The 11,081-nt window shown below is 43.4% G+C and overlaps 1 protein-coding gene and 1 long non-coding RNA gene across 5 annotated transcripts in view; one reads left to right on the top strand and one right to left on the bottom strand.

The window, feature by feature from the left end:
* Positions 1 to 11: 11 nt before the first annotated feature.
* Positions 12 to 11,081, top strand: part of LOC147752871 (uncharacterized) — a 77,849-nt gene continuing 66,779 nt past the window's right edge. For both annotated transcript variants that reach the window (XR_015312888.1, XR_015312884.1), the window contains exon 1: positions 12 to 1,115. This is a non-coding gene — a long non-coding RNA (uncharacterized LOC147752871). The remainder of the gene's footprint in view (positions 1,116 to 11,081) is intronic.
* Positions 1,279 to 11,081, bottom strand: part of dachs (unconventional myosin-IXb-like dachs) — a 33,859-nt gene continuing 24,056 nt past the window's right edge. For 2 of the 3 annotated variants that reach the window (XM_086970278.1, XM_086970277.1), the window contains exons 2-8: positions 6,580 to 6,843; positions 6,225 to 6,412; positions 5,845 to 6,011; positions 5,501 to 5,675; positions 5,079 to 5,238; positions 3,959 to 4,806; positions 1,279 to 3,658 (exon numbers count right to left, since the gene is read on the bottom strand). In XM_086970278.1, coding sequence (XP_086826404.1) covers positions 1,844 to 3,658; positions 3,959 to 4,806; positions 5,079 to 5,238; positions 5,501 to 5,675; positions 5,845 to 6,011; positions 6,225 to 6,412; positions 6,580 to 6,843 — 3,617 coding nt within the window. In that variant the 3' untranslated portion in view covers positions 1,279 to 1,843. Of the gene's footprint in view, positions 3,659 to 3,958; positions 4,807 to 5,078; positions 5,239 to 5,500; positions 5,676 to 5,844; positions 6,012 to 6,224; positions 6,413 to 6,579; positions 6,844 to 10,592; positions 10,990 to 11,081 lie in introns of those variants that run through there. The other variant, XM_022841300.2, reaches the window with a different exon arrangement.

The following is an 11,081-nucleotide window of genomic DNA, read 5'->3' as shown; positions in this document are numbered from 1 at the left end:
GCATCGCAGTGCAATATGTCCACAAGATGAAAATCTACTTGGGGTACGAGAGGATAGAAAGCAAAAATACAGCGAAATGTAAGAAGAGAGACGGTTTACCTTATCGAACGCTTAGCTGATCATAAAAGTCGCCTTTATGATCAGTAGCTAATAAGCTTCAAAGATAAAGCTAAGTTCCAAGCTTCACCTGGGGACCACTTGCTCTTCGTTTTGGGGAGCTATTCTTTATTAAAGCATCGCTATTTGAAAGCTTTCAATATGGAAACCAGCGATCTGGCCGGAGCTGTCAGCGTAATTTTTGATTCTATTAAAAATATTACAATGTTTAAGGATCTGTTTTTGTAAACAATGAAGCACATCTACGGGGTAAATCACTATAGTGAAAACTGAAACTATAAAGACTGTGGTTGCGCAAAATTGAGGTCACTTTGGCAAACATATCTAAGAGTCCTTAAAGATGGTTTGTTTGCTTTGGAAAAAATGACGTTTAGAAACGATGGTCACATCCAATACAGTCTATGATGCCACACACGAATAAACCTGGCAATTGGTTTTCGTTGGTAGTACTTATATCTTGGACAAACGTGTACGACGGTCAATAAGCTGAAATATTTAATGAGCTCATTTAGGTCTGAAATCAACGAATTCCCTCAACGAATCTACCGGTTCGGAACTTAAAAGTTAACAGGAAGTAGAACGACTTTTCTCTGGTACGAAAATAGTGTCCCGGCACCCAACGGCGTATTTACAATGGCCAGTGGTTGTCATCGGGGAAGAATTGCGCTACCGGAATGACTCCGGTAAAGAATTTCTTGAGTTGCTTGATATGAGAAAATGGAGGACGTAGTGTAAGGATGTACTCGATTGTGAGCCAATGCCAGTCTTACTGGACCATTGAACCGCACATGTGTGGTTTCTATTTGTCATATAATCAGCACCTTTCGCCCTCACTTAGAGCAGAGGATAGTCATTGTACACGAACGTCGCGCCTACGGCGGCGGCCGCGTTGCCCCGCTGAGCATTCATCGACAGGCGTTTCCACATGAACGACCTAACCGTTAGGTCCGCAGTGATTCTTTCAAGATTATCGAGGATACTTTATAAAGGGCAGCAAGGTATCTAATTTCAAGTGTTTTCTTACTTCTGTCTATATTGAACCATTTCAAATATAACATTTAAACGTGAACGTTATTTCGCAAATTACCCTAACTGTATAATATTTTTTTTGATTAAATGAAATCACACCAAATAATATCACTTAAAGAGAACAAAATTAAAGAGAATACAGACGTATTTTTATTGTCGAACTATTTTGTTTTTGAAAATTGGCATATTCACAAATACTCCGTATTGCACCAGCACTAAGCAATCGTGTTTTTTTTTTCAAATTTTTATGATATAATCCCTCTCGTTAAAGAGGATTCTTTATAGGTAACCATATTTACAAAGTGTACACATATTTACATTTGCTTTATCGGTAACGAACACGTTTTGTTGCTTGATTGGACGGTGCCTCAATTGAAAATTGACGATATGACAGATGGCCCCTGCAACAGTCATGCACGCGCTAAGGGATTGGTCTACAAAATCTGAGTTCCACTAAATCATTCGTTAAAACTCGACACGCTGTCTTAGTCACCAACACGTTTCGTGATCGTATTCTGTTCAATCAACAGCAGACATTGCTTATCTAACGCACAACCCTTAACTAACTCTTTGTAGTAATTCATCCTTTGTCTACTGTCCATAACAATTGCTCTACGAATCGTTGCTGTTACTAATACAACACACATGCTAGAAAGCGATACATATATATCAAGGCTATAGCGCGCATCGTACGTCGTCAATTCGAGACAAGGGTCGCATTAATGAGGCTGTTGGGTCCGGATGGTTGATGATGGTGCCTTGAGCGAATATTAACCGGCTGAACCTGAGGAATCTTCGGTCGTAGCTCAAGCAGTTGGTGGGGTACATGGAATACGTGGCCACGGCATTCCACTCGTAAATGGCCCTTGTGCGTAGATGAGCCCAGAACCATAACTGTGTCGCCTTTGAGAATTTTTGCGCCCGATCTGTGCCCATCGTTCGGATTATCGGGATAATCGATTCGCATGACTCGTTCTTGAGGATAGCTTAACTTTGCGTTGCCGGTCACCGTGTACGAGCGACTCGGCGGTATAGGAGGCGGACAGTCACTGTCAAGACCATACATTGCGCATGTTTGCAGAACGACACGTGGATCGCAACGCTGGTCGCCTGTTTCTGGAGGAGGGGTTCCAGCTATTGGCTGTGGTCGAGGTCGTCCACCACTCAACTTCGATACTGTGCCCGTCTTAGTCAAAGTGGCAGTTCGTGCTGACGTGATGAGTTGCTGCGGCTGATGGGATGGTAACTGAGTGAAACAGCTTCGCATAGACATATCCAAATTCACGTTATTTCGTCCAGTCACGCTCAGGTTTGAGGGGTGGCAACCTGCAATGGATTGATTCAGGCTGCGCGAGATGGTCGTCTGAGATGTGTTAAGATAACGGGATGCTTGGCTTACAGCTCCGAATCGCGCTGTTGTATTGGGATTTGGTTGACGTCGTAGTGAGCCCGTCCAGCTATGGTGGCCACTGACAGCATCAAACGCCGACGTACAACCTCCGTTTACCATCGACTTGGAGCACTCCGTCGATCCGCGAGCCTTTGGTATTGGTTTCGTTCGATTTTGCATGATCGTCTGTTGTTGGTGCTGCTGATGTCTTTTACGCTCCTTTTTGTCATGAACATATGACCGATAAGCTGTTTGTATCAGGAGAGCAGCCGAATAACGTCGTTGATCCCGGAATCTTTCTAACAGCTGGCGGGCATGCTCACTAAGGAAGATGTGCTTTTTGCCTCGAGTCCAACTTACTACGGCGTTCGAGAGCTTTACGTTTTGGAGTGCCGCGGTAAAATGCTCTAGAATTTCTTGGCTATCGAGAAAGATCGTTTCCTCTTTCCGCTTTAGTAATTTGAATGGCGCTAGTAGATAGTAACGATTGTTGAACTCCCGGAATCGCATACGATGTGCATAGCCACATGCCATAAGATTAACGGTCTCAAGAACCTGTAGAACTCGTAACTGTTTCATGACGCATGTTCGTTCCGTCTGTCTAGGCTGTCCGTGGTCGTTGCTCTTAATACAACGAATGAAATGCGGTTTCGCTGAAATCAGTTTTCTCCAAAGCTTGTCAACCCTCGTGAGGAAATCTTGTGTTATGGTCGAGATCGGCTCAGCACGATTTTCATCAAAGTTTGTCCACGCCGACGGTGAAGGTGAGCAAATTCGAAACTTAGCTCCACTAGCCATATTGTTATGGGAATAGAGAATCTTCATCTCGGCACCGAATAGATTTGAGACAAATGGGAACGTACACGAGTTTTTGTGGAAAAGACAGAGCAAATCGTCAACGATCTCGTCCCGATTGCAATCCAAAAACTCGGCAGCGTCGTACGTTACATTTCCGACGTAATGACGAACAACAAACTTCGTCGTAGACATGGCTTCGTGTGGCGTCGATGGCCGGAAGAAGATCGGATTGTTTTTGTGTCTTGCCGTAAGGTTTTCAACGAAGCTGTCTGGGCTTCCATGAACTGAGCATTCGACGTTGCACATACTCATTATGCCCGTTCGCTGTGAGTTCGCCAGTAGAAAAAGAAGAAAAACTAAATCATTTTGCATATTGCAGCATGAACAATTGAAGAGTGTAAATATGATAAAACATGGGGTAGACAGTCATGGTGACGATGTTATAATAATGTAAACTATTTTGGGCAGTGTGAAGCTTTTCAAGAGTTGGAAAAATTTACGCAGCTCCGCAAAGAGACTAAAGTATTGTATCTTAAAGCAACAACGACTAGGTTCTACTTCAAGTCAGTCTGTTAGTATAATTAACCAATTCCTCTACCTTCATTAAGGCTATCGGCCACTTACCAAATGCGAAATGAGATCGATGCAAGGCATGTTATTAGCATACTCCATATCGAAGTCACAGTTTACGCCTTCTTCCGTGCAAGCATCCAGTGAACTTTTAAAAACGTGAAGGTTGTAGAAATTTTGCATTGTTTCAGCGCACAAATTGATACATAGCTGTTCTAGTCGATTCTCCGTTGAGTTGTTCTCAAACCCAAACATATCAAAGATCCCGATGAAGCCGTCGTTTGCTTGCTTCACAGCTGAATTCAGAACGCTCATCGACTTGTGACTTTTGGAGCCAGTCGAATTGAGTGTCGAACTCTGGTGGAGTGAGCCATGTTGAACGTTACTGACGTCCAAATGCTGCTGATGCACCGACTCGTTGCTATCTGAGCTGAGGGTACCAGACGTCGAACCGGCACCTTTCAGGCTGTTCGCTTTTCGAAGAACCATTTCTACCGTTCGGCAGTAAAGAGCCTTCGCGAGGGCATCTCGATTACTCACAGCCGTTGCTAGGTCGCAGGCAGTTAGGGTTGCTTTCCCCCGAAGTATCGTGGTCCGTCTCGTAAGTGCGGAATGAAGTGCGGGGGATGAAGTGCCCAATAACAATGCAACTGACTTAATGATGTTACCATCTTCGACATCCACCTGATCCACACTGTCGTGTTTGTCGACGAATTGGATATTGCCAAGAAGAAGCACAGCTGCTAGGACCCTGAGGACATCCATTGGCTGAAAGCCAAGCAACGCCAGGCTGGACCGCCAGTTTCGGAAACGCTCAGCATCGAGCTGAGTGTCGCACTGGGTGTCCGCTCGATTCAAGTAGTTCAGTGTTGTCACCGAATGGTTTTTAAGGTGTAATTTCTCTGTAATTATCAAACGGTAGTTAATTAAGTTGCTCAGGATGTGCTAATTTCTCATATTCCTTGATAATACTTAATAGCGATACTTGATAATTATACATTCATTTTGCTGGTTCCGTACGTCACACAGGTCTGCCTTGAATTTCGCACAACCCGTGACAGACACATAGGCCGTTTCCTTTTTTCTCGATTGCTCAACGAAAAACGTTCAGAGGAATCTTTACAAATAGATCCCTTTGAACACCGACACTACAAAGTATCAGTGTTATACTAACCCTTGTCTTCGGGTGACAAGCCTGCAAGCAGCTGATAGAAGATGTGATAGTTCTTTTCATTGAGGGACTGACGAACCACGCGGCTCTGGTCGAGCATAAAACCGCGGATCTTTGTTCGGTATAATACGCCATCTGTCGCCTGAACTTCAATAAAGTAGCCCTGAAACGCAGGACGGAATTAGTCAGTGGCTCCCTCAGTAGTAGACCGATTCAATCTTAAACCTACCCAAATGATTAATAAGCTTTTGAATGCATCTGCCGTAAACTTAGTACTTTAGTGGAGGTGTATTTAAGGAATGCATGAGGCTTTTTTCGTGTACGGTCCTCCTGACTCCACATTAGTCCCTATATACCTATAGAAAGTAATGTTCCCTTTTATAAACACAAATAACTAAGGCTCTTTTATAAAATGGATCACTTACGATTCGGCTAGATTGACTGTTCGATGTGGTCTTCGCTGTTCCCAAAGAGCGCAGCACGGTGAAGGCCGCCGCGAGATGCTTAAATGAATCGGTTTCGGGGCCTCCACCCGCGACGTTGAATAACTGACGCAAAAGAACCATTGAAGCAAACGTCTTGCCACTGCCACTCTCACCACTGCCACAATTAGTAACATATGATAAAACAAAAACAAAAAAAGAAACAAATCAAAACAATGTTACCAATATACCGACGACATGATCATATTCATCGATTGAACAGAAAACACCTATAAGACTATTTGAAATTGTTCCACTTTCGGTTAAAGTTTTGTGTCACTATGTACCTGAGAAAAATTGTTTGCGAGCATCCGGTCTCACGTTGCTGTCGTACTGCCCTCTTAACGACCTTGAGCAGTTCTGGACAGTTGGTCCCTCCGACGGAGGTCAGGGTAAGATCGTTTTTTGGTTCATGATATGGATTGACGGCAAGTAGAACGGGGCCGATGCTCGTCTGAGTAAACGATCATCGCATGAAATAGTAAAGCAACACATTATTGTTACTATATAAGCAATTTCGTACGGAGATGCAAGCTTTGTTCACCAACCATTGAATCCAAATGGCCGACATCGTAACAATTCTATAATGACTATAATAGATAAACCAACAATAATATTGTTGGTTAATCTATTATATGAAAAGTTAGCGATTGCATGTGGCACTCACAAAATATATGCCATCGTGGAATCTCTCATGTAATGTTCGAAGGACCGAGTCTTCAGTTAGAGGTCCGTTGGTGTGAATGAGGTCGTGCACTTCCTTATGCGTTCGCGGAGGTGATGGCGGATCTCCGGCAACAGGAGCCAGTGGTTTGAGTGATGACGTTAATGGCTTTAATACGCATTGCCGGTACACTACAGAAAGTTTCAAGTTAAAAAGACCGCTTTAATATATATATTATGTATATATCTCGTTTCGTTTCATTTCCACCAAGAATTGCGCGTATTTGAGAATCCCTCGCATTTTTTCCCGTTGCTTATCTCCTTCGCATCTGTGTATTAAGTAGGTAAAAGTCACTCACCAATGTTCTCATAGGTACATGTTGCTGAAGGGGCTGCCGAGCCATGATTACCGATGTGATTGATTCTATGGTTGTTACTTTCGTTGTAAAGGTTCTTGTTGGTATGGAGTGGGTTATTGTTATTGCTGTTGAGCGGGAACGGCGGCGGTGGTGAATTGTCTTCGGGCAATGCCACCGACACTCTTTTCCGCAGGGTAACAAGTTCCGATGAGATCGATTTGAGTCGTTGCTGATAGTGCGCCGCCTCATTTTGTGAGGATGCATCTGTAATTAAAGAATAATAAATACTAGTTAATATAGAGAAGAAAAATGTTCTTTATTTCGACCGAGTGTCCTCATTAGGTTTTTCTTTAAGTTGCGGTGATGTATGGGTATAGTGGCACAAAAGCAGGAGCGATATGAAATAACCATCACTCGGCGATACCTTTACTAGGCCAGACTATGCTAATTTTAGCATCAACACTAAATACAGAGCAATCAGCACTATATCTCCTTATGACGCGCTGAGTCTCTCGAACAAGTAGCTTCTTTATGCGTTCATATGCTCTTGTCTAACAAAATCAAGCTTACTATAATATGACAGATGAACAAAGTGTTTCAGATTCAGATATCGATTGGAATTAAACGTTAGCCTAAAACTGGGGTCCGCTTAGATGTAGATAGCCGTCAAGGCCAGCAATCTACCACTAACAACTTTACCCGGCCCAGATGTGGATTCTTAATCATACTGGCGTTATACTAACGCTCGTTCTTCGACGCACTCTTTAAATCTGAAGAAGTCTTATCTACAGATTTGCTTCGATGTCAAAACGCTTTATCGTTATGATGGCAAACGCTTTCTTTCGAATGCAGCATGTTTGAAGCCGAGTGGGAACCTTCAACGGTCATTTGTTTTTTTGTGCGACTGTATGCATAATTATGGTACATCTTGTGTTATCACTACTAACACAAATAAATGTACGCCCATCGATCCTCGATGTCAGAGCAAGCGGTCAGCGTGGGTCGTTGCCGGCAAAACTGCCAACAAAGTAAAAATCATTGCTGGTTACGCACTGCTTTCTTCTGTACTAGAAATAATTATTAATGGCATCCTCGCACAGATCCGTTACGCGCATGAGCATGCGGCTATTGTAATATATAGTAGGTCTGCTTTGAACACTGTTATATTTAGCGAGAGTTGACAAACCCTGGCCGTCCAAACGGATAATAATCTCGATGTAATTGCTAGTGAGCAAACTTTATCAGACTCACTATCTTTACTATTATATTAGAAATAATATTGGATGGTGACTTTGTCTAGTTCATTGAAAGCTTTGAGCTTTCTTTGGCCAAAGTCGTATAATCCAGTAGTAATTACTGCAGTGTTTCTATACGTGATCAGTATGGAAATTATCGGTCTACGGTTCATTCCCAGAACTGCTCTACATCCAGAGCTACCTTGTTGGCCAAATAGACAACAAATTCTGGCCCAAAAGATGCTCCACAAGACGTCGCAACAGAACGACAAAGCGATTGCCATTTGTCAGCTCATCCTCTCGAAGCGAGCAAGTTATGTAGAGAGATCGCCGTTGCTACATAAACGAAAGAAAAATTGTTCTGATTCGTTGCGGCGTCGATGTACACACAACGGCAGAACCGAGAGAGAGAGAGAGAGAAGGGAGAGAGAGAGAGAGAGAAGAGTAAATTTCCAAAAAGTCTTCATGACACGTCCAGCGTTTTGCTGCAGCTACCCGGAGCTATGCTCACCCTGTGTGCCGTCGTCTTAATGCGAACGTTCAATTTTACTACGAACCAATGGCGCAAATATCGTACATGTTGGCGGCAAATTATGAAATGTCCATGGAAAACAAAGAAGTGCGTGTAAAGTAGACGATTATAGCAACAACAGCAGTATGAGACCCGTATCGTAAATCACTAAAAACAACAGCTGGCGAAGATATCCTTTTCAAGGTATGTCTTGCCTATAGCGAAAGATAAACTTTCTATTAAATACGCTTTTTACAATTTTTATTCAATGTTCTATATGTTCGTAATGTCTTTCGCTGGAACTAAGATAATACTGGAACAGGATGGAGACCCGCATCCGCTCTGACGGTTTTTACATGGAGACCAGAGCATCTTCTTTGTGAGAGGAATGTCACCACACAGACTAATCACCACACGACATCATCTACTCTCAGTCCATGCTCAGCCAGTTAGCCGAATTAAGTTATAGAAACAATCTACTTTGATGAATTGAGCTCCGACTACAGTTACGAGGAACTTATTTTACACAACTGCACTGACATTCGAAGCGGCATTTCCGTTGCCGGCAACAGAATCCTTTCTGGTTCAATACGTTTCGACTGAGCGTAGCCATCATCTAACAGCCATCATTGAAACAGACCACAACGTTAGGGGCCAAACTATACCGATGGTTCTGGTACCGATTTGTACCTTAAATGATTCACTAGTTTGTTCCCTGTTATCACTTCAGACGTAATATGGCGATAGGGCGAACAAATAGAGCGATGAAACATCACAGCTCGACAGAAGCCCAAGCAGAACCGGCAGCAGAAGTGGCCGTATTAGCAGCAGGCGTAATAATCGAAGAAACCATCGTACGTTTTGAACAGAAGTGCATGTATCCCAAATCGGGTTTTGCCGACCCTTTCTTCAACGGCTGCTATTGCTTCCGAAGCTGTAGCCACAATTTCTGCTTCTTCTGCTATGAAAAGAGGTAGCTGAAGACTGGGAAGCTACCACAGTTCTCGGAAGAAGAGTTGAGCGAATGGTTAACAACAGCTAAAGCCGTATGGTCGAACAGAATAATCCAACTCCAGTTGCTATAGGCCTTTCCCGAAGAAGGAGGATCTTTGCTTTGGACGACCCCAGTGGGTCCAAATAGGTAGCACGAAGAAGGCAGAGTAATATCGGGCGAGCCCGGTGCCGAAGAATATGAGCAGAAGACGCTGGCACAACAGAAAAGTACACATGTGTACGATCGGGGTTAGTTTTCAGGAGAGCCAAAAACGAGACTACACAGGGTTTTTCTACCAACGGATTCCGTTGGTCGTGAACTATAGCGTTCGCTAGGCAATATTACAGCAGCATTGAGATTTGTCTTCTGTATATGTTATTAGCTTTCTGAGCTTCGGATTTTCATTGAAGTGATTCATTCTGTTGTTAAATTAAAGAACAACTATTAACAGTACAATGCTACGGATGGTTCTAGACTGACGGGCGAGAACACACGATTTAGCTATAACGGTGCATATTTAATCAAAACAAAATTACCACGCAGCACTGAACGAACGTTGAAAGCTACTGTTAACTCATCTCTAAAGCCTGCATCGATCAGCGAGAAAAGCAGAAATTATTGTGCCTGACATAATTTCACGCAGGACCGATATAATACAATAGATCAAAGAGTACCTGAACTAGTTAACGGACTCGACGTTTCGAGCGTTCGTTATAATGAGTGGTGCTAAATGAAAAATGCTGTTGAGGAAAGGTTACAATGTAACCTTTCGTATTACCTGCCAGCTATGCAAAAGAACGTGCCATATTAGTAAATAGAAGAATAACTATTGATAGGTTAAAATAATAGACGAAGCAATAAAAGAGACGGAAACTCTATTTGACACGCGGCAGAGGAAATGGTTTTTCGAAAAAGATTAATCATAGACAACCCTCTAAACGCCTTTTAGAGTCAGTTTTTTTGGATGAGGACCTCGATCGCAAAACGTGCAGTGGTAATGACTGGCAATCGATAGAGCTTATTATTTGGTTTAAAAATAGCTTTACTAAGCAACAGATAACGCTAATCTTGCTGATTAATATAACTAGACAGGCGCGTAACAAAAGCTTTATTCAGTTGTTTCCAATGTTTCCCTGCTTCGTAAGGCAAAGAACCTTATGTATTCGCGTTCATCAATAATCATCAGTGTTAGTGCATGAATCACACCCAAAAAACCCATAGATGCACATACTAATACTTGAAGCACGTTAATTTAATACGGGTCAATACGTACACTCCCTATAGAGTTTTCTTATCGTAGCAAAAGATGAACTAGACGCACTCGGGATAAGAGAATGCCTTCGCTGAGTTCCCGTATGGGGAGCACTCATCTGTAACAGTTCAAGGGAGCACATATCCGTGTATGGTTCGTGTGTGACAGTCAAAGCACATTGGTTTGGTGCCGACTCATAACATTCTCTATCCAGGTCACGACTAACGTGCAGTGCACGCGTCGTCGGTATACAAGTGACACAAAACACCGTCGATGACGATTGGTCGAGAGAGAAACCTCCTGGAGGAGCACTATACCTCCTGGCTGGCCAGGCTTCAAATGAACTGTTGCCGCTGGAGCTGGCCACATCAGCTTCCGCGCGCCATCGGCTCGCCTGCATATTGTTCGCCGGCCTTGGTTAGCCCTCGTAGGGCCCCGTTCGTGCGTTACGCGCTGCAGCGGCTAATACAGCCACTCTCGGCCCTGCCCAACTGTACGGTCCCCCTCTCC

The sequence above is a fragment of the Varroa jacobsoni genome, unplaced genomic scaffold (assembly GCF_002532875.2).
Source record: "Varroa jacobsoni isolate VJ856 unplaced genomic scaffold, vjacob_1.0 scaffold_922, whole genome shotgun sequence".
Classification (NCBI taxonomy): Eukaryota; Metazoa; Arthropoda; class Arachnida; order Mesostigmata; family Varroidae; genus Varroa; species Varroa jacobsoni.
Note: the sequence above shows the minus strand (reverse complement) of the source record. Positions and strands in the feature narration are given on the sequence as shown.